Genomic DNA, 24,131 nt, shown 5'->3' on the forward strand with positions numbered 1-24,131 from the left:
CACTAGCTCATAAGCATCAATAATATTAGCAGTAGAAGGTTCCTCCGGTGACTCGGTTACCTCTAGCACCTGAGTAGGTGAAATCTGGCGCTTGCGGGAGGATGGAGGGAGTGATGCATCGGTATGTGAAACATGTCTCCTATGGGAAGAAGAAGAAGAAGAAGATGATGGAGAAGCATAAGCCCTAGAATTAGATGACTCTGCATGGCTAGAGGAACATGAGCATCGGAAACCTGACTCTTCTCCCACCGCACTGATACATATTGTGCAACCCTCTTATGCCTCAACCTTTCGTGTTTATCAGCCATAATTCTTGTAATTTAAAGTAAAGCATGAAATTAGTGCAAACAAGAAACACTACAAGAAAGAAAATAAATAAAAAAAGATAGAGAAAATTCTGGAGATGCATCTCCGGTTACTGGAAATCTTAAATGTTGAAAAATCTTGAAGATGCATATGTGTAATTTTCTGCAAGACAGTAGGTGCATCAATGGCGCCAATGCACACATGTAAACACAAAAAATAATGGTTTAATCATCATTTTCAGCCAACAAACATGTTTTACATTATGTATAAACTATCATTCATGCAATTTCTACTCATTTCTAACCTTAATAATCAATTTCTACTCATTTACACAAAAACTCAAAAACTTTTCAAGACATCAAAAAACTTACAATTTTTCAATTTGCTTCAATGTTGGATGATGTTTCTGATGTTGATTGAAAATCCTTTGAGTTTGGTTGTTTGATTTGGACTTGGTGATGAGAAATAGTTTGAGATAGTTTGAAGATGATCTGAAAAATATCAGAAATGAGGAAAGAGAAGGGTTCTGACGCGGTATAAGCTCCAAAACATTCCAAAGATGCATCTCTAAAATAAGTTCGAAGATGCATCTCCGGAATATTTTAACGTTAATTTAAAATTAGATACGTTCGGAAATACATCTCCAGAATATGGGGGCATTTAAGTATTTTCACATAGTTCCTAAGTACCATATAAGGTGCATTAAAAAATTCCCTAATTATACTTCCCAAAGTCAAAACATACTGGAAAATTTTATCGTCAACAACAATGTCGTCTTTGTAAGGATCATTCACATTCATTTTATTTTAATTGAGTATTATACAATCTACTATCAAAAGAAGATTCTTTAGAATTGACCATTAAACCTTTCTTAATCCAAGTATTTTTTTTCTTCTAATTAGAGAGTTATTTCTATCTTAAAACTCTTACCTTATTAATTAATACCAAGTTTTAAATGATTTACTCAATGTTTACCATTCTTTTTTACCATTACTCATTATTATTTCAGGTTACTTATGCAGAATTCAAAAGTTATTTGTCATTTTTCAAAGATAATTCAAAATACAGTATGCTCAATGAATAAATAGTGTATTGAAAAGTCACACTGAAATTTGCAAATCCCTTCAATCTACACTTAGAAAGTAAACCTATTCTTTCTACTAAATATTTCTTCTGTGGTTATGTCATTCAAAAGTAATCCTTTCATCTAACTTTAACCATTGATTTTTGGCTGGAATCTTGCAGAAGAAAGCAACCACGAAGACTGAAGAAAAATTTGATTTATTGAAAATTTGAAGGTGAATGATTTCTTCGTTCTTCTGTTTTTTTACTAACTAATTTTTCTTTTGGTTATTGAACAATCTCTTCTTTCTTCTCTAAGCCTTTATTTTTCTTGTTTTCGATTCAGATAAGATTGATATTTGAATATGATTTTTCTTTTTCAGATGAGATTAATGTTTGAATCTGATTTTGATTTGAGATAAGTTTGAATGGTTAATATTCAATTTCCACTATGATTCTATTCATGCAAATTATTATTCCACTATAATATTTTGTTTTTTATAATCTCTCCTTCCCAAACAGTGTTGTCGGCAAACAAATCCTAGAACCTGACAAGCAAATCCCAGATCCCACGAGAAAATCTCAGATTCCGGTGAACAATCGGCCGATTATGATAAGCTCAAATACGATGCCGACTAATCCTTCTTATGTCTGATTTTGATGGTTCTGATTCCGATTATGAGACTCGGCAAGTAAGTTGGCATTTTCTTTTTGTATTGAGTAGAATTATATTGGTCACTAGAATTATATAGGTTTGAATATTGACATTTTTGTTAATATGGGTAGTAAGTCTTTTCTCATTGTTATAGCAATAATATAGTCTCAATCCTTATTTTCTGCAACATCATGACCGAACCTTATTTTCTGCAACATCATGTTTCTTTCCTTCAGAATGATGCTCCATACACATATCTATCTCCTTTGTAACTTCCATCCATGTATAACTGATGAAGATATTGAATCATTTAGCAGATAATAACTGAAGGAAAAAATAAAATAAAATTAGAAACAATTAAAATGAAAAGAAACAAGTTTACTTAATAATTTCGGTTCTATAAGTTTTAGTTTGTTTAATTGTGGTTGGCGGGCCAGGCTATTCTTTGCATAGACATATATGCTTATTTGTATAGATGTTTTAATCGTCAACTTATTCATATTTGTATAGATTGAAATAGAAAGGGCATGACTTAGCTCAAAAGCGGGAAGTTGCAACTCTGCTAATAGATCCATAGATTTGTGGTTATGATTCAGAAATCATAATTGTTGTTTTCGGTTTTGAAATATTTGCCACAAAGAAAATTATCGGAACGAGTCGCGTATTAGGTCGTTTTCTTTAAGATGTTTCTTCGTATTGTCAATAATTATGCAATGTAGTCGAGTTTCGACGACGTCTCTAGGATAAAACAGTCAGTTCAATTTTATGATTATCACTTACACCGTAATAAATCGTTCAAAGAAATACACATTGGATAGTGTTTAAATCACTCGTGGTATCTGAAAAAATTTAGTTGTTGATGGCACAATAAGCCGCTCGAAAAATAAAGAAGAATATAAATAATTTGAGATGAAGAGAATAAAGAGGGAGAAGAGAGATCCCAAAAATTCAAAAATCTAGAGCAACTTGCAACTAAACTGAGGAACCTTATTTATATGTAAAGGATTCAATTAAGTGGAGAGAAAAAAATAGGAGGGAGTTCCTTAGTTAAAACTAAGTTTCGATGAGTGACTCTTTATAATTATTAATTATTAATTAATTAATATTAATTAATATTAATTAATTAATTTCCACCTAATTAACTTCCATTAATTAATGGGATGACTCTTTCAAATTCACATCAATTTTTCAACAATCTCCCACTTGAATTTAAAAGGTGATTTTAGAAGTAACGTCAAAGGTTTCTAAGATTCTGCATAAGTAAAGATGTCTACGACTTGAACCTTTGCGTAGCAAGTAAGATTCTGATTCAACAAGAGTGACACAATTGTCTTGAACTCTATCTCAGACATCAGACCCGCACACAACCTTTTCTTAAGGTGTATTCTAATCGTCCGTGCTTTAATGGCCCTGCACGTGTATCCCGGTTTAGTGAAGGGTCTAGGAATTCTGTCCCGAAATTCCATAGGAATCGACCCAAGTTCCACAATCACAAAGGTGGGTCTATCAAGAGTACTCCTATAGCCTAGGTACTCCCTCATACAGAATATAGATCTCATTAAGAGCTTTTATCATCTCGTCCTCTTATTACTTCAGGATTCATGCTTCACTTGCATGATCATCTCATATTACTCATAACTTGTTATTATCCTTTGAACATATTTCTTGGAATCTCCAATCATCTAAGTCGGGTTACCATCATGAGTAACTCATTTCTTTATAGGCATTAGTCTCATCTTCTTAGATGTATTGTGGACTTTCTCTCTAGCTAATCCTTTCGTCAAAGGATCTGCTAAATTTTCATCAGTGTGTATATGATCCACTCTTACAGCTCCTTTAGAGATACAATCTCTGGTGTTTCCGTGCTTTCTTCTTATTTGACGTCTTTTACCATTATAATAACGGTTCTCAATTTTTGTAATAGTCGCGGTACTATCGCATTGGATCAACACAACTGGCATAGATTTTTCCCATAAAGAGATCTCAACTAGCAAGCATCTTAACCAACTTGCTTCTTCACTAGTTATGGCTAGTGCTATTATCTCATACTTTATTGTGGACTGATCCAGGATAATCTGTTTCTTTGATTCCCAAGACACTGCTCCCCCACCTATATTAAACATATAGCTGCTTGTAGCTTTGGAATCATTCGATAAGGTGTTCCAATCTGCATCATTGTACCCTTCTAATACAGCAAGAAATTTCTGATAATGTAGGCCGAGATCCATGGTCTTTTTAAGGTACCTCATGACTCGCTCAATAGGTTGTCAGTGCTCGTTACTCGGTCTACTCGTAAACCTGCACAATAGTCCTACGACATATGCAATGTCGGGTCTAGTACAATCAGTGACATACCTAAGACTGCCAATGATGCTCGCATATTCTGTTTGTCTGATACTTTCACTAGTGTTCTTAAACAATTTCACACTTGGATCATATGGTGTGCACGTAGGTTTACAATCAAAGTATTTATATTTCTTTAAGATCTTTTCCACATAGTGTGATTGATCCAAAGAAATTCCTTGTTCGGATCTCGTGATCTTGATACCAAGGATCACGCTTGCTTCTCCGAGGTCTTTCATGTCAAAGTTGTTGCACAACAATGATTTCACATCATTAATGGTCTGAATGTTTGATCCAAATACGAGTAGATCGTCAACACAGAGACATATGATAGTGCATATCTGATTCTCAATTTTATAATAAATGCATTTGTCACTTTCTTTCACTTTGTACCCATTCGATATCATTAAGTTATCAAACTTTTCATGCCATTGTTTAGGAGCTTGTTTTAGTCCATACAGAGACTTGTCTAACTTACAAACCTTATTTTCTTGTCCATAGATCACAAACCCTTCCGATTGTTAGATATAGATTTCTTCTTCTAAGTCACCATTTAAAAAATATGTTTTAACATCCATTTGATGTACTATTAGGTTATAAATAGTAGCTATTGAAATAAGTACCCTAATGGATGTAATTCTAGTCACTAGAGATAAGGTGTCGAAGAAATCTATGTTTTCTCTTTGTCTAAAACCCTTGGCTACAAGGCGAGCCTTGTATTTATCAATAGTTCCATTAGGTTTTAGTTTCTTTTTCAAAACCCATTTACAACCGATTGGTTTGCAACCAGAACGCAAGTCTACTAAGTGTCAAGTCTTGTTAGTTTCTAGAGATTCTATCTCATCATTAATAGCCTCTTGCCATAAATCTGCATCTAGAGATGATAAGACTTCTTGAAGATTTATTGGATCTTCTTCTACATTATAAGCTGCATAATCAAGCCCATAGTCTTTAGCAATTCTTACTCTTTTACTTCGTCGAAGTTCTATTTCTACATTGTCATCGCTTTCTGTGCTTCTAATCACGGGAATTTGACTCGATTGGGTGCCCCCACCATTTCTCGATTTGAAAGGAAAATTATCTTCATAGAATTCAACATCATTTTATTCTATGATCACTTTTTCATTTAGGTCATAAAACCTATATGCCTTACTGTTTGCTGCATACCTAATGAATACACATTCATAGGCTCTACTAGCGAGTTTAACTCATTTTGGATACGAAATTCTGACATAAGCCAGACAGCCCCAAGTTCTCAAATAAGTCAAGTTTGGTTTTCTTTTCTTTAATATCTCATAAGGAGAGATTTTACTTTTTGACTTGGGAACTCTATTCAGGATATAACAAACAGTCAATAAAATCCCCCCCCCCCCCCCACCAGTGAGGTGCAGCACTAAAATTCATCATAATTGCAACAACAAGTTCAGTAAGAGTTCTATTCTTTCTTTCTGCTTTACCATTCATTTCAGGAAAATATTGAGCAATCGTTTCATGTATAATTCCATGTTTATTGTAAAACTCATTACATAACCCATAATCGTATCCAGTTCCCATATCACTACGAAGTCTCTTAATCTTCTTACTAAGTTGATTCTCAATTTCAGTTACATACATCTTAAACATGTCAAGCGTTTCACTTTTATTCTTCATTAAGTACACATAAGTATAATCAGAACAATCGTCAATAAAGGTGATGAAATAATGTCTACTATTTCTAGTTAAAGTGCCATCTAATTCGCATATATCAGAGTGTATAAGATCTAGGGGATCGGATTCTTTAATGATTGATTTACGCGAAGTCTTAGTTATTTTAGCTTGACTACAATATTCACATTTATTTGAATCATTGACATTTAATTTAGGGATTGGGCCTAAGTTTCATGCATTAGAAATAACTCGCTTATTAAAATGACAAAGTCTAGCATGCCAAATATTAAAATCATACAAAGAGTAAACAGAAGGAATTTTTTTATTCAATTCAACATTCAACTTAAACATTCCATCAGTGGCATACCCTTTCCCAACAAAAATACCATTCTTAGTGATGGTGTACAAATTTTCCCTAATAGACTGACTAAACCATGTCTTATTTAAAAGAAAACCAGAAGCAAGATTCTTCCTAATTTCAGGAACATGCATGACGTCCTTCAAGATCAAAGTCTTTCCTGAGGTGAAGTTCAGCTCAACCTCTCCAGCAACATTAGTGGTGTGAGCATCTCCCAACAACAATTTCTTATCTTCAGCATTCGTGTATGTCTTGAACATAACACAATCATAACAGACATGATGTGAGGCACCAGTGTCTATCCACCAACCATCACTTCCACCAACCATGTTAATTTCTGTGATCATAGCAATGAATTGCTCATCAGTCAGGTTAACTTGTGCATTAGAGCCAACAGGTTTAGGCCTGCTCTTACATTTCTTAGCCATATGACCCGGCTTTCCATAGTTAAAGCAAGCGTCATTTCTCTGTGGTGGTGGTTTCTGTCTAGCAATCGGAGCATATGGAGCCATTGAGGGATTCCCATTCTTAATTCGGTTCACAGCATTGCGGTTCTGATTCTTTAATGGTTTTCTCGTAGGCTTCAGAACCGCACCGAATCTCTTTTGGTTGTTAGAAAAAAACTAAGACTTCATCTTTATGATCTTGTCTCCTAGATTCCTCTTCAATTCGGAGGCGAGTGATCAGACTCTCGATTGAAAACTCTTTTGTTTTGTGCTGAAGCAAATTTTTGAAATCTTTCCAACCAGGGGGCAATTTGTCAATTATAACAGCAACTTGAAATTGTTCCTCGAGTGGCATACCTTTAGTTATGATTTCATGAGCAATTTTTTGAATTTCGTGGCTTTGAGCTTCCACAGACCTTTCATCCACCATCTTATAGTTTAAGTAGCGGCTGACAACATATTTCTTTGCACATGCTTCTTCAGTATCATACTTCTTCTGCAGAGCTTCCCATACCTGTTTAGCAGTCTTACAATTACTATAGTAATCGTACATATCGTCAGCAAGACTATTCAAAATGAGATTTTTACAGAGATAATCACTCTCATGCCATAAGTCGGTTTCTTTCCTGAGCTGTAGATTACTCGCAGATTCATCAGTTTTAGGAGTTCCATCTGAATTTGTAGAGTTCTTACCATTAGTTTGTTCAGGTGATCCAGAATTAGCAACAGGGATATCCTTAGTCAGAACGTGGGCAGCCTTCTTTAAAGTTAAGAAAATTTTCATCTTAACTTGCCAATGTTTGAAGTGAAAACCCTCAAACTTGAATGGTTTGTCAGAGACAGCAGCGGCCGCAGTAGTACCGATAATTTTCTCAGTAGCCATGGAAGTTAAAACAACGTCTCAAAATTGTTGTTTTTAGTTTTGAAAAATTTGCCACAAAGAAAATTATCAGGACGAGTCGCGTACTAGGTCACTTTCTTTAAGACGTTTCGCCGTATTGCCAATAATTATGCAATGCAGTCGAGTTTCGACGACGTCTCCAGGATAAAACAGCCTGTTCAATTTTACGATTATCACTTGCACTGTAATAAATCGTTCAAAGAAATACACCTTCAGATGGTGTTTGAACCACTCGTAGTATCTGAAAAAATTCAGTCGTTGATGGCATAATAAGTCACTCGAAAAATAAAGAAGAATAGAAATAATTTGAGATGAAGAGAATAAAGAGGGAGAAGAGAGATTCCAAAAATTCAGAAATCTGGAGCAATTTGCAATTGAATTGAGAAACCCTATTTATAGGTAAATGATTTAATTAAGTGGAGAAAAAAAGTGAGAGAGTATTACTTAGTCAAAATTAGGTTAAAATTAGATTTTGATGAGTGACACCTTATAATTATTAATTAATAATTAATTAAGAGTTTAATTGAAATGCACTGACAGTGTAAACATATTTTATGCTGTCAGTTAATCACAGTCATTGATTTTTTAGAGAAGTTTGACTTTTTCTATAATCACATGTAAAGTAACCCAAACGGATGATTGTGATGTATTGACAGTGTAAAAAAAATTACACCGACAGTGCATAACAATTAACCTTATTAATTAATATTAATTAATTAATTTCCACCTAATTAACTTCAATTAATTAATAGGATGACTCTTTCAAATTCACATCAATTTTTCAACAATAATAAAGACTATTTTCCTGCTACATAATTTTTTTCCATGGTTGATACCTTAAAAGATCGCATTTTACTAAGGGGGTGTTTGTTTCGTGGATACAAATGTTATTCCCGAGAATATGACATTGGAATTCACATATTCCCTTGTTTGTTTCAAGTTTTGATAGTTTATGCCTGGGTATTTTTTATTCCTAGGAATATGTTTTGTTCATAAGGGTGTGTTTGTTTGATGGATTAAAATTATAATCCCGGGAATATCATTCCTAGGAATATTATTGTCAGGAACTTTATTCCCATCAATGTGTTTGGCAAATGAGTAAAGTTCCCAGAAATATTTTTAAGTTTTATTTAATTAAATTTTAAAAATTAAAAATTAAAAAATAAATATGTTAAAATAACATGAAAGTGGGAAGTTATGGTTGGTTATTTTATATTTCCATGGGAATATAAGATTCTCATCCTTTGACATGGGAATAAAAATGGAGAAATTCATGAACAAAACATATTCCTAGGAATAAAAAGTACCCCGACATAAATTATCAAAACTTGAAAGAAACAAGGGAATATGTGAATTCCAATGTCATATTCCCGGGAATAACATTTGTATCCATGAAACAAACACCCCCTAAATTTCTCCATTTTTATTCTCATGTCAAAGGATGGGAATCTTATATTCCCATGGGAATAAAAAATAACCAACCATAACTTCTCACTCTCATGTTATTTTAACACATTTGTTTTTAATTTTTAAAATTTAACTAAATAAAACTTAAAAATATTCCTAGGAACTTTATTGATTTTGCCAAACACATTGATGAGAATAAAGTTCCTGGCAATACTATTCCTAAGAATGATATTCCCGGGATTATAATTTTAATCCATCAAACAAACACACCTTAACTGTTACGTTATGTATTCCAGTCAAATTATAGTTTATTGAGTAATATCTCTATAATTACTATTATTATGGGATTACTGTTAGGAGGTTGCTAAGAAGAAAAAATGTGAAGCAAAGTAGCAGAACGTATTTTAATACTTCTTATACCCTCATATATTAGTTCAATTCTTTTCATACTGAGGTTTAAATTGATTTTTTTTTATTTTAAGAGTAAATTTGAAATTGACATTTTTTAGACATTATTTTGTAGTTTCTATAAAACAGTGAATAGAACAATCAAATGAAAAATAGTATTTCATGATTTGGCAACCAAAGTCACTCTAAAGTTCGCTACATTGGTCAATTTGCTTATAGCTATCATATTTTACACTTGAAAAGCTAATAAATTCTAGCTTCTTTATATAATTTTTTTATAGCATGTGTGTCATACCTCAAAATTTTCCCCCCACTTTTCATATTTCATCAAACATATACATTAAGATTCATCTGTATTCATTTATATGCATCATGCATTAATATTAACACAGTCTCATAAACATCACATATTCAAAGCTTGTGAATAACAAAATTTTGGTTTTGCTTGAGGTTTGTGACACTTGTTCATCGTGGGGGTAAAACCCTAATTTCTCGATCTTTGGGATTCAATGAGACCACATAACATGACATCAAAACCCTGATTCTTGGCTTTGTTCCCCTGGGATCTTGTCATTAACTCTTGAGCATTGTCTTGGTCCTGAAACCCTAATCAGGGATGCTTGGTACTTGTATGCCCTTGTGATTTGACTTCTGACCTTGTAATTAACTGAAATCCTAGCTCATTGGTTGACCATCTTATCATACATATTGTCACCTAATCTACATGTCCATTCATATGGTGTTTTCAAGATTGTAAATTTTGATTCATGGTCTTTGAATCCATTCATATGATGTTGTCAAGATCATCGGTCTACAGTCATTTTTTGATTCATTTCAATTCATATAATCCATCTAAATGTCATTCTCATTCATATTTTCATTCATTTCCTTACAGATTATCCATGTACATACAAAAGTTACATTTTTGGCCAAATTTGTTACAGTTGACTTTTGGTCAACATTTGACTTTTTGGTCAACCAATTGACCAAACTCAACTGACTTTTCCTTGACCCTTAAAAACCTATTTTCATTCATTCATCCATATTTCATTTTTAAAGTCCTCGTTTCATTGGTTTTTCCATGCCTAAGGGACCTGGTTCGTTTCTCGGTCCATTTCTTGGTCTGACCATCATTTGGACCAAGAAATCAGGTTCATGACCAAGTCCATGACCAGGTCCATTTCTTGGTCAGACCACCATTTGGACCAAGGAATCAGGTTCATTATCAGGTTCATTTCTTGGTCAGACCAGGTCACGGACCATCAAACGGACCAACCAGACCAACATTTGAACCTAATCCGTTTTCAAGTTTTTGAGTCATTGCCTTTGTTTAAGTCATTTTCACTTTGTAAATCATAATCATTAAACTTTCAAATTTCATAATTCAAATGACCAATTTCATTTTCGTTAAACCATAACCTTCTTTTCCAAATACATTCAAAATCGAATTCCATGTACAAATTCATAAACCAACCTTTCATATTTTCAATTCACATTCCAATTACAATTTCATTTCAATTCACATTTCAATTTTACTTTTTATATTCAAATAACAACATACAATTTTTAATTCAAATTGTATAAACCATTTTCAATTCAAAATTCAACCATTCTCATTTGAATTACAAGCCATTTATATTTTAAATATCCAATTTTCCATTACAATCTTCAAAGTTTACAAAAGAAAACTACAAATGATACAAATCCAATCCATTCCAAGCAAAAGCCATAGCCAAGTCCAAACACAAGCAAGCTCTACACCAAGCCATTTCCAAATTCCAAGCCAAGCCAATTCCAAACTCCTCAAGCCAATGCCAACCAAATTCCAAGTCTGTTAACATCCTGCACAAATCGGTTTCCAATTAACGAATCACTTCCATTTATTCCAATTCAAAAACCAATTAACCAAGCATACCATTAGCAAACCATTTAACTAGTTTTCCATTTCCTCTATAACTAATATTTTCATTGAAGTTAATTAACTAACAATAAAAAAAAATCACCGACATTCATTAATATCAAGTTAATTTTCCATTCCACTGTAAATGCAACGCAAATGACATTAAAACCACATTCAAGACAATTTCACTCTAAATTCATTTTCACCATTTGAATCTAATACTAACCAAAACTGAATTTGATAACTAACTCTTCAATTTAACAATGATTTCATGTGAATTTCGTAACTAATTTCCATTGCTATAAATATCATTCTTCACTCATATCATCAGAAAATCCAAAATCATTTCTCAAAACTTCTTCATTCAATCATAGAGAAAAAATCATCCAAATTCTCCATTGAGTCATACACAAATTCTTCTTCACTCATTCATCAAAACATAAGCATAAAAATGTGTTTGTTTCAGAGCAATTGTTAACGCATTCATTCACGCGAAAACGCATAGCAAACTCAGAGCAACAAATGCATAGCAACACGCAAAAACACGCAACCATCTTCTTCGCACGCAATCAATCTCACAAACACAACAAAACAAAACGGAAGATGCGTATTATAGGAATCCATACCTGTCGCTGCGTCAAAACCGGTGAGTTTTTGCTTTAATCCATAATTCGTTAGTTGTTGTTGATTTCATGAAGCTTCTGTCAGAAGAAACGATTCGTTTGTAAACTTCTGTGTTTTATTAGAATGCAATTTTGGACTCTTATACATACAAAAAAACTTTAGCTATTCTACTAATTATGATAAATAGTAAATACTCTTAATTTTCCCACTGTCTCTTAACCTTCCAAATCTCTCCATTAACTTATTATTAAAACCTACTAACTCTAACATTAAAGTTTATTCAACAAAACTCCTCTGTAAACTTAAACGTTTCTTCTATTCATCATGCCTATCAATTTCTTCCCTCTGTCGAAGATTTCTTTTGATAGTGGTTTTGTGAAAATGTCTGCTGCTTGGTCCTTACTTGCTACATGCTTCAATTCGACACTTCCTTCCTTCACGTGTTCTCGAATAAAGTGAAAACGAACGTCAATGTGTTTGCTCCTTTCATGGTTTACTGGATTCTTTGCTAACTCAATTGCTGACCTGTTGTCAACTTGTATTATTGTAGCATCTTTCTGTTCTAGTTCCATTTTACTCATCAATCTTCTGAGCCATATTGCATGACAAACACACCAGAATGCTGCTACATATTCTGCTTCACATGTCGAAAGTGTTACTATTGGCTGCTTTTTAGAAAGCCAAGTGAATGCAGTATTTCCCATGAAAAACACATATCCAAAAGTGCTTTTTCGATCGTCAATGTCTCCGCACCAATCACTGTCAGAGTAACCAACCAGCTTGTATTTGTCTGAATTCGAGTAAAACATCCCAAGTGACACTGTTCCTTGGATGTACCTTAGAATTCGCTTCAATGCTTTCCAATGTGTGTAAACAGGCTCCTCCATGAATCGACTTACAATGCCTACACTTAATGAGATATCTGGTCTTGTACATGTGAGGTAGCGAAGACTTCCTACCAAACTTCGATATTTTCCTGCTTCGACACGTTCTCCTCCATCAAATTTCGACAGTTTTGTTCCTGGTTCCATTGGCGTCGAAGCCGGATTACAGCTTTCCATCTTATATTTTTTCAAAATTTCTTTTGCATATTTTTCTTGTGAGATGAAGATTCCTGTTTCTTCTTGTCGAACTTCCAGACCAAGAAAGAATCTCATCAAGCCTAAATCTATCATCTCGAATTCACGTGTCATTGTGCTTTTGAATTCTTCTATCATCTCATCATTACTGCCCAGAAAAATAAGATCATCAACATAGAGAGCAACAAGTAATACATTCATTCCTTTTTTCTTCACATAGAGGGCATGTTCGTACGGACATTGCTCGAACCCGTTCTCCTTGAAGTATGTGTCGATACGTGTGTTCCATGCCCACGGTGCTTCCTTCAGCCCATATAACGCTTTCTTCAATTTCAGTACCTTCTTCTCTTCTCCAGCTTTCATGTACCCGAGTGGTTGTTCGACATAGACTTCTTCTTCTAGTACACCATTCAGAAAATCTGTTTTGACATCCATTTGAAATATTGGCCATTTGAATTGAGCAGCTTGAGATATGAGTAATCGAATTGTCTCCATTCTTGCAACGGGTGCAAATACTTCGTCATAATCAACTCCTGCTTTCTGTTTGTATCCCTTCGCAACAAGTCTCGCTTTGTATCGTTCTATTTCTCCTTGAGCATTCATCTTTTTCTTGAATACCCACTTTACACCAATGGGTTGACTACCTTTTGGCAATTCAACTAGCTCCCAAGTGTTGTTGTGGATAATCGCCCTCATCTCTTCGTCCATGGCACTTTTCCACTTCTTGTCTTGTACTGCTTCTTCAAAACTGATGTTTTCAGCATCTGCCAAGAGACATACAAGGTGCACTTCACTTGTCGAATCATACAGATCTTGCAAACTTCGCATTCTGGGTTGTGTAGGTTCATCTTCATCGTCAGAATCTTCAAGTTTTGTCGAAATGTTTGATGGTACAGCGACAAATGGTTCTTCAACTTCGACAACAGCGTCTGTCGAACTGTTCCAGTCCCACTTACTTGCTTCGTTTATTCGAACGTCTCTACTCACTATCACCTTCTTTCTTATGGGATCAAATAGCTTGTACCCTTTTGTTTTCTCATCATACCCAATGAGTATGTATTTCTGACTTTTGTCTTCAAGTTTCGTTCTTCGTTGATCTGGTACGTGTGCATAAGCAACACTTCCAAATACTTTGAGATGAGAGACTGTTGGCTTTTGTCCGCTCCACGCTTCTTGTGGTGTTTGATCTTCTAACTTCGAATGTGGACATCGATTTTGAACATAAATTGCACATTGTACAACTTCTGCCCAAAATTCCTTTGGCATGTTCTTGCTTTTAAGCATTGATCGAACCATGTCAAGGACTGTTCGATTCTTTCTTTCAGCCACCCCATTTTGTTGAGGTGAGTATGCTGCAGTTAGAAATCTCCTTATACCCTGCTCTTCACAATACTTCATAAAAGCTGTCGAAGTATACTCACCACCTCTATCTGATCGAACTGCTTTAATGTGTCTGTCAGTCTCCTTCTCCACCATTACTTTGAACCTTTTGAACACCTCGAATGCTTCAGACTTTTCTTTCAAGAAATAGACCAATGTCTTCCGTGAGTAATCGTCGATAAAGGAAATAAAGTACCTTTTGCCACTGAAAGATTCTGGCGTGATTGGCCCACATATGTCGGTGTGAATCAAATCAAGGATATGCTTAGCTTGATATTCTGCCTTCTTTTGGAATGAAGTTCTTGTTTGTTTGCTCAGCACACATTCTTCACAGAACTTTCCTTCATAATCCATATCTGGTAGTCCATGCACCATGTTCCTTTTCGCCAACCTTCTTAAACCAGCATGATGTAGATGACCAAAGCGTAGATGCCATAGTGACGCTTTGTCTTCGACACTTACTTGTAAACATTTTTCTCGAACGTTTGTCAGATTCAGTTTGTACATTCGATTTCTCTCCATTTCGACACGAGCAATCAGATGTCCCAGCTTGTCCTTCAAATACAGTATTCGTTCTTTCATAAGTATCGAATAACCTTTTTCTGTAAGTTGTCCCAAACTCAAGATGTTGGTCTTAAGATTTGGTACATAATAAACATCTTGAATTGATCCAATCAACCCATCTTTCTGTAGATAACGAATCGTTCCTTTGCCTTCGACCTTCACTTTCGATGCATCTCCGAAAGACACATTGCCATCTTCAATCTTTCTCATTTCTTTGAACAGGTGTTTGTGACCACACATATGGTTACTTGCTCCTGAGTCAAGATACCAAACATTGTCATTTGTGTTGATCTCATTTTGAGCCATCAAGAGAAAACCTTCATTTGCTTCAGCTTCCAAGGTTAGATTGGTTGTTTCTTCTACCTTCTTTTCGATTCGACAATCTTTTGCAAGATGTCCCACTTTATCACAGTTATAGCATTTGAATGAGTTACAATCCTTCGCATAATGGCCATACTTCCCACACTTGTAGCATTCAAAGTTGGAATGGTTCGACCTACCACCTCTTTGACCACGTCCTCTGCCACGCCAATTTTGCTGGATCGACTGTCCTCTGTCGAAGTTGCTGCCTCTACCACTTCGACCACTGTCACGTCCTCCACGACCACGTCCTCTTCCTCGAAAATTTTGAGAAAAGAGTACCTTTTCGTCTTTGATTTGCTCCTTGGTTTGATTTGCGTCCTCTACTCCTTCTTCCTTCTTTTTCATCTTACGTTGTTCGTGTGCTTCAAGGGAACCTGCGAGCTCTTCGACTGCGAGCGTCGAAAGGTCCTTCGACTCTTCTATTGCACACACAATATTCTCAAACTTATCTGTTAAAGATCTCAAAATCTTTTCGACAACTTGTGCATCAGTTACTATTTCGCCATTTCTGGTGAGTTGGTTCACCACTTTTTGTACACGCGTGATGTAGTCAGATACATTTTCTGACTCCTTCATCTGCATCCTCTCCAATTCGCCACGAAGTGTTTGGAGTCGAACTTGCTTTACTCGATCTGCTCCTTTGAACACTTTCTCCAGTGTGTCCCACGCTTCTTTCGACGTAGTCGAACCGACAATCTTTTCGAAGCCTGATTCATCAACAGCCCTAAACAGCATGTAAAGTGCCGTTTTATCCTTCGATCGCGTCTCTTTCAACGCCTTGTTTTGAGCTGCCGTATATCCCTCAGTATCTGTTGGTTCTTCAAACCCATCTTTGGTCACCTCCCACGCGTCTAGAGATCCGAGAAGAGCTTTCATCTGGATACTCCAGTTTTCGTAATTCAACTTCGTTAGCCGTGGCAACGGCATTTGATTCATCATATTTGCCATTAGCTCTGATGCCAATTTGTCAGAAGAAACGATTCGTTTGTAAACTTCTGTGTTTTATTAGAATGCAATTTTGGACTCTTATACATACAAAAAAACTTTAGCTATTCTACTAATTATGATAAATAGTAAATACTCTTAATTTTCCCACTGTCTCTTAACCTTCCAAATCTCTCCATTAACTTATTATTAAAACCTACTAACTCTAACATTAAAGTTTATTCAACAGCTTCGAATCGTTGAATACGTCTTTAAATCCAAAACGTGAATCCATAAGATGATGTGATGAACGCGAGCGATTGTTATGAAAGCACAACACTGTTGAGGTTGAAAACGCGATGATGATGCTTACACACAAACGCGATGCTCTGAAACGTAATCCATGAACTCTGAGAACATGATGATGTTGTTAAATTCCAAAACGCAATGTTGAATCCGCGAATTCTGAAATCGCGTTGCTGTTTCAGCTTTTCTACATAAGCGGTTTTCCTTCTTTCCTTGTTGTTTCAGCTTGTATATGCGTTCTCTTAGTTTGTGTGGCTTTGAATTTAGTTTGGGCCTAAGGCCCAAACGAGGACTTTCTCTTTGAACACCACCACTAGGGCCTGCGCCCGCTCCTCTCATATTTGTTAGAATAAGATTTAGTTTTTCATATATATCTTGAGTTTTGATGATAACAATGTTGTATTTGTGTGAGAAAATTTTTGGTACCCCAATGGTTTGTTATTGTGTAGCTTTAACAATCAGTTCTGATTCTGAGTATATGACGTGCAACATCATCATTTTCTGAACAATGAGTTCCAAATCTATTTCTGAACAATGAGTTCCAAATATGCTTCTGAATAATGAGTTCCAAATCCGATTCTGAGTAGATGATCAATGTTGTTGTTGCAATGATCTTTCTGCTTTTGTGTTGTTTCACTCCTGAGAAGCTTATGAGGAGACACTATGTTGTTGTTGCAACATTCTCTCAGCGTGTGCTTCTAGATGTGACTCTTCTGGATGTGACTCTGATCACTAAACTTTTGAAGAATGACAAACTTTTGAAGAATGACAAGCTTCTGAAGTTGTGTTACTTAGCTGAAGATTATGAAGATCTCAAGTCAGACGATTGAGGTTATCAAGGTTTTGACTGTAGATTCTGAAGACTCTGAAGATACTGAAGATCTCAAGCCAAACTACTGACATTGTCAAGGTTCTGACCAAAGATTCTAAAGTTTCTGAATCCAGCTTTATGTTTATCCATTTCATGCTTCATCAACTTTCATTAGAAGCCAATGAACTTGAAGATAAGATCAAATTGGTATGTGATCAAATAGTACATATTATGAATCAAATATCATTTCCACTATCTAATTTCATGGGCAAGGACAATACTATACATCACATATGTCACTGATTTTATGGATGAAGGACAATATGCAATATCACTCCTTTCACCATCCAATAGTGGACAGTTGCTCTATGAACTTTCCCCATTTTGCCCTCTAACGGTCTTTTTCTTATGCTATATAAGTGAGACTTGGAGACTTGAAGAAATTTGTCGGTGCTACAACAACTTGACAAGTATGTTTCTTTGTGAAAAGCTATTAATATTTGTACACAATTTTTCTTTAAGTAATTGTTTATCATTTGTGTAAAGTTTGCTTGTATAGAAGCAACTTGTAACACTTGTTTGATTCCTTAAGGAAACTAGGGTATAGTCGGATCCTTGAGAAGACAAAGAATGTTATTCTTTGTGAGTCCTTAAGGAGACTAGGGTATAGTTGGATCCTTGAGAAGACAAAGAATGTTATTCTTTATGATTATTATAATCTATTGATTATAGTGGATTAAAGTCTTATGTATAAGGCAAAATCACCTTGGCAGGTGGACTAGAGTAGCTTTGAGTTTCAAGCGAACCCGGATAAAAATACTTGTGTTTTAATCTCTTTGTTATTAACTTTTAAGTTGTGTTCTTGAGTTGTTTGGGTTTAATTGACCATTTTAATCATTTTTTTCTCATGTTTGTTTTGTCGATTGAGATAATTGATTGATTCTACCTCAATCATTGCATGTTCCCCTAGTTTAGAGTTTTGCTTAGAATGAGTTGATTTAGTGACTGGGTAATCCATTTATTAGATTGTACATAAATTAACTGACCCTTTCCCATTGGTTGTGTTGATCAAAGTTTATTTTGATCAACCAAATCCTTTGCACTGTGCTCGATTCCCCAAGCCTATTCGTGTGATCAAAAGACCCTTGATTACTTGATAGGACAAGTCCATTGTGTTCAAGTTATATTGGATCTCAAGAGCCCAAGACCTCAAGATTCAAATCCAAGTTCAAGACTTCAAAGTCAGTACAAAGCATTCACATTACAGACAGACTAGACTACAATTCAATCCCAACAAAGGTTTCTCAACACTTCTCAATCCTGATTCAAGTTGTGTGTCATGAACCTTAAGCAATAAAGAAGGGGTGAGAGTGGATCATTCTTATCCTCATTTTGAATATGTTTGGGTACGAGACGAATGACCCAGTTGGTCATCGTATTCACCTATATTCATAGACTTTAGCACAATTCGAATCAAATGATTGTCAAGTCTTCTCCTACTACAAGCAATGTTGCACTATCAGAATCATTAATTAAAATGTCCTATCAACTACTTATCAATCACGATGAGAGTTACACGCCACAAGTCTTAAGCAACGAAGAATGATGAGATTGAGTTTCCCCTACCCTTGTCTAGAGTACATTTGTGTACGGGACATAGGCCCTAGCTATTCAAAGTATTCTTATTTGTTCATAGACTTTAGTGTAAGTAAAATCAAGTAATTGACAAGATCTTCTTCAAGCACATCAATCACTCTTTCCTCTTTGGATCATTAATCGTACTCTCATTGTCAGACCTATTGTGCTTTGGCATATTATTATTCATTGTTTGCCTTGTTAGTCCTCTTGTGCTTTGGCAAACCCTATTAATTCATTGTGAGCCTTATCAATCCTCTTGTACTTAGGCCCACTCCCTTATTCATGTTTGACTTATAAGTAATCTTGTGATTAGACAAACCCCTTTGAGCTCTTTTGCCATGTAAACCCTCTCGTGTGTTGGCAAATCATCTCTTATTCATTGTTCGTCTTATAAGACCTCTTGTGCTTAGACGAATCCCTGTTGCATTGTAAAATCTCTCGTGTTTAGGCCAATCATATCTCTTTTGTAACTTTGACTAAATATAACTTATTGGTTAATGTCACACTCCTGTTATTCAAGCAATTTGCTTTGCCTCTTGGTAACCCAATAAACTCTTTCTTTCTTTATTCCGCATTAGTCCCACGAACTACGAAACTCTGACTTTCTCATTGCATAGTGGGAATACATAGGCACGAGGATTCAAATCCTCCGTGAGTACATTAATTATTAATTCTTCTTTTACATTTATTTATTCATTCTTTTCTCCTATCATTCACTATTCACTACCTACATTCAATATCTTCTACCAATCATTCATCCATGTGATATATTGTTCCCTTTGAATCAAACACACTATTTCTTTGAGTTTTATATATATATATATATATATATATATATATACATTTGGACAAATAACCATTGCATGCCTCTGAACCAATTTGTTTGTCTTGTCAGTCCTCTTGTTGTTTAGGAAAACATTCATTTACTTTGCAGTCGTATATAGATAATACCCATTTGTTTTGACTTGATGTCAGTTTTCTCGTTGGTTCAGATATACCTACCCTATAGATTCAAACCACATTATTCTTTGGTTCAGACCATACCTTAATCACACTTCTTTCATCTCTCACCATTAGTTTTATAAACTACGAAGCTCTGAATTCCTTATTGCATTATAAGGATACGTAGGCATGAGGGCCCTAATCCTCACTGATCACTCTATCTATTTCTTCTCCTTTTCCATTTATCCTTTCACGAGTAATCTTTAGATAGTAACACTCACTCGAGCAAGAACAATCAAAATGGTTCCTGTTGAGCACAACAGAAGTGAGGGATGCTAATATTTTCCCCTTACATAACTGACTTTCTTATCCATTTTCTCTTTTCCTGGGTTTTATCGATATTTTCTCTTTCCTTCGAGAATAAATAAAGTTCGATGGCGACTCTATTATATATTTGAGCGTGTGATGCGTTCGAGTATATTTCCGCTAGTTTCAATATGCAGTCACAATTGCTATGACATAATTTATATCTAAATAAAACAACAATGAAAATGACAAATTTATTAAACATGTCATATATATATTACATATGTTTATTTTATTATCTTTATAATTTGTGTTTGGTTGAATTGTGTAAATGTTTTAATTATATCTAATTAAAATAAGTTGTAAATTATTAAAAATATAAGAACAAACACGGTTAGGTCATTCATTTGCACTTGAACAACTTGTCAAAATAAGTTTATAAGAAAGCTTATGAAAAATGTTATAAGTTGGTGTCATTAGTTGGTTTTATAAGTTTTCTCAATCGCATAGTATCACAAAACTTATGGTAATAAGTAAATTCAAATGAGTCAATAAAAATAAACATTAGTCTCATTGATCTTTTATTTTGTTAGTCTATTTTACATTAGTTGAACTTATTATAAACGAGAAAAAGTGTATTCTTTGTTATAAACGAGAATAAGTTACAAATACTTTTATAAACGAGAATAACTTATAAATATTTTTATAAACGGGAAAAAATCTATTGCTGATACAATTATTTTTATAGATGAGAATAAGTTACAAATATTTTTATAAATGAGAAAAATTCAATTCTTGATACAATTGTTTTTATAAAAGAGAATAAGTTATAAATATTTCATAAAAGTTTATTGTTGATACACTTATATTTATAAATGAAAAAAGTTACAAATATTTTTATAACCAGGAAAAATCTATTGTTGATACAATTATTTTTATAACGGGAATATGTTACAAATATTTTTGTAAACGGAAAAAAGTCTATTGCCGATACTATTATTTTTATAAACGGGAGTAAGTTACAAATATTTTTATAAATAGGAACACTACGCCAAAAACTGGAATAGACAGCGCACCTTAGAGGGCGCTTTATTACAAAAACGCACTCTAAAGTGAAGCGAAAAAATAAGGAGCGAACAACTGGAATAGACAGCGCACTTTAGAGGGCGCTTTTGTAATAAAGCGCCCTCTAAGGTGAAGCGAAAAAATAAGGAGGAGATAGAGGGACAACAATACAGGGCGCTTTTTAGAAAGCGCCCTCTAAGGTTACCCTTAGAGGGCGCTTTTAAAAAAGCGCTCTATAAGTCCATGTGCATTTCCAGTTTATAAAGCGCTTTTGGAAAGCCTTAGAGAGCGCTTTCATAAGCGCCCTCTTAGACCCCCTTTAGAGGGCGCTTTTTTTCCACAAGCGCCCTCTAAGGTCCCCTTTAGTAAACATTAAAATTATAACATACTGCACATTTTGTTATTTCACTCTCTGTTATTTTCGTTCTTTTTCACGTTAGGGTTCTCACTGCTACGATTTTCGCTACTTCTAAGGCGTTCTCCTTCCACCTCTGTTAGATCTACGACGTTTCCTCCTTCTATTAATTCGTTGTTAGCTGTTCGATTTTGACACCATAGGTATTTTTCTAATCTTCATATTACTTGGTTTCTCTTCTGACGTTCGCTATTGTTCATTTTTGGTGCTGTTCAGGTTCGACCGAAAGGAAACTAAATTTGTAACGCTCCAAATTTATCAGACCATAATCTGAACAATATTTACATGTCATTTAGGTTCTTGCTACGATTTTAACTTTGTAGTTAGCAGACAAATTTGGTCGCCGGCTTTTACTTATTGTGAGTCTGAGCTTTTTCGATAATTTTTGCATTCACATTACTATTTGTTTGGAGGGTAATAAGAGATTAATCAAAATCTCCTATTGCAGGTTTCTTCATCTGCAATGGCTTTGAGTCTTTTGGTTGTTTCAATATCATTCTACTTGAAGGTAATAATAATTTTTTTGTTTGTTATATTTTTTGAACATTTTTTTTGTTTATTTTTATATATACATAATACATTAACTAGATATTACACATGCATTCATGCATAAATGTTCAGAAATTTGTAACACAGATTCACAGGATTATATATCAGTAAATTCTTCTTTATATTTTTGATTTTTTATATGGATAATATATTTTATGTTGAATTTGCTCTCAGGAATATATATCACCAGATTCTGATTTATATGCGACATTGAGCCTCGTATCGGTGGCTGGAGTTGTGGTGTGTAAATACAACTTTATTACACAAATGATGGTTTCTATTGTTTGTTTCCCTAACTTCATTATTATAAACTTTCAATTTCTTTCAGGTCATGGTTATTGCATTCTCTCTGGGATTAGGAGCAATGCCATGGATTATAATGTCTGAGGTACAATTTTCTTCAATAATAATATGCATGACAACCCTATATGAACAAACTTTTGTTGTAATATAATGTGATAGTTGATGTGTTGAATATATTTTACATAATAGATTCTTCCGATTAACATCAAAGGCCTAGCTGGAAGTTTTGCAACACTTGCCAATTGGTTCTTTTCCTGGTTGGTTACATTAGCAGCAAATTTGCTCTTGGATTGGAGTTCGGGAGGTTTGTGTGCATTGCCTATGTTAATTTTCTATAAATATCTATTGATTCTAACCAGAAGCTTCCTATGTTTTTATCAGGAACCTTCACAATATATACTGCAGTGTGTGTTTTCACAGCAGGATTTGTTGCCATTTGGGTCCCCGAGACAAAGGGAAAAACTCTTGAAGAAATACAACAGTTTTTCAGATGAAGTTTCCTTTCGAGTAGCACTTCAGCTAGTGTTCACTCATGTATTCACATTCATATTTTTTTTTTCTGAATCAACTCAATTCATTTTTGTGCTCTTTGGTCTTGTTAAATATGAAAAATACCAAGGGGCAAGGGATACTTGAAAGTATCAATTGATATTTGTTTAGATGGAGATGTTCCATTGTCGTCAAGCCTCATTCGCGTAGATGATGATGCTGGATATTTGAAAGTATCCCTCTACAACAATGGAACATGTCCATCTAAACAAATATCAATTTTATCTTCAAAAGATAAGGGACCAAAAATATAAGGGGATTACGCAGCAAATCGAGTCAGTTGCATCAAAAAAAAAGGTATAAACACAATTATATGATATTTATGCATAGAAAATGTTAATTCTTGATCTTATACTTCACCTAACTAATTTTATGATATTTTAGGTTCATGCTATTGATATTGAACAAAAAGAGGTTGTTGCTAAGAAGACTGCTGCTAGCAAAAAAAACATACATCTCAGAGATGCTTTTGCTACTTAGTTTTATTTCTTTTTAAGTTATGAATTGGTTGTATATTTAGAATCTTTAGAAGTTAAACGATTATATATCAGTGGATTGTTGTATATGTATGGATTGTTGTATATAAGGCTTGTTGAATGCAATGTGTGAAAAAGGGCTTCAAATTATACAGTTTTGGGTGTACTACTACTTCAATATACAGGTTGTCTAAAATAAATAAAAAAATATAGCATTTTTTAAAAAAAAAAATTAAATAACCACCCACTTTAGAGGGCGCTTCCCAAAATAAGCGCCCTCTAAACCCTTTAAATTTCCACTTTAGAGGGCGTTTTCCAGTAAAAGCGCCCTCTAAACCCTTAAAAGTTTCCACTTTAGAGGGCGCTTTCCAGTAAAAGTGTCCTCTAAACCCTTAAATGTTTCC

General features: G+C 34.5%; 2 protein-coding genes across 3 annotated transcripts; one reads left to right on the forward strand and one right to left on the reverse strand.

The window, feature by feature from the left end:
• The first annotated feature begins 1,357 nt into the window (after positions 1-1,357).
• On the forward strand, positions 1,358-23,777 carry LOC127073183 (sugar transporter ERD6-like 6). Of its 2 annotated transcripts, none has more exons than XM_051014312.1 (10): positions 1,358-1,448; positions 1,552-1,604; positions 1,752-2,060; positions 22,067-22,209; positions 22,299-22,358; positions 22,574-22,639; positions 22,728-22,787; positions 22,892-23,006; positions 23,084-23,548; positions 23,636-23,777. In XM_051014312.1, exons 5-9 carry the CDS (start codon positions 22,314-22,316, stop codon positions 23,194-23,196), a joined length of 399 nt encoding a protein of 132 aa, XP_050870269.1. In that variant the 5' UTR covers positions 1,358-1,448; positions 1,552-1,604; positions 1,752-2,060; positions 22,067-22,209; positions 22,299-22,313; the 3' UTR covers positions 23,197-23,548; positions 23,636-23,777. The 2 variants fall into 2 exon arrangements, with proteins under 2 accessions (XP_050870269.1, XP_050870268.1); XM_051014311.1 differs by lacking the exon at positions 1,358-1,448 and having other exon boundaries at positions 1,455-1,604; positions 1,752-1,799; positions 1,891-2,060.
• Positions 6,984-7,700, reverse strand: LOC127135964 (uncharacterized). Its single transcript, XM_051062580.1, has one exon. The coding sequence runs from the start codon at positions 7,698-7,700 to the stop codon at positions 6,984-6,986; it is 717 nt and encodes a 238-aa protein (XP_050918537.1).
• Positions 23,778-24,131: the final 354 nt, after the last annotated feature.

Source organism: Lathyrus oleraceus, chromosome 4 (assembly GCF_024323335.1).
Source record: "Lathyrus oleraceus cultivar Zhongwan6 chromosome 4, CAAS_Psat_ZW6_1.0, whole genome shotgun sequence".
In the NCBI taxonomy this organism is placed as follows: domain Eukaryota; kingdom Viridiplantae; phylum Streptophyta; class Magnoliopsida; order Fabales; family Fabaceae; genus Lathyrus; species Lathyrus oleraceus.

Coding starts and splice junctions, on each gene's coding strand:
- LOC127135964 (XM_051062580.1), bottom strand. CDS start 7,700: ATGGCTACTGAGAAAATTATCGGTACTACTGCGGCCGCTGCTGTCTCT.
- LOC127073183 (XM_051014312.1), top strand. CDS start 22,314: ATGGCTTTGAGTCTTTTGGTTGTTTCAATATCATTCTACTTGAAG. Junction 22,788..22,891: donor CATGGATTATAATGTCTGAG/GTACAATTTTCT, acceptor TTTACATAATAG/ATTCTTCCGATTAACATCAA. Junction 23,007..23,083: donor CTTGGATTGGAGTTCGGGAG/GTTTGTGTGCAT, acceptor TGTTTTTATCAG/GAACCTTCACAATATATACT.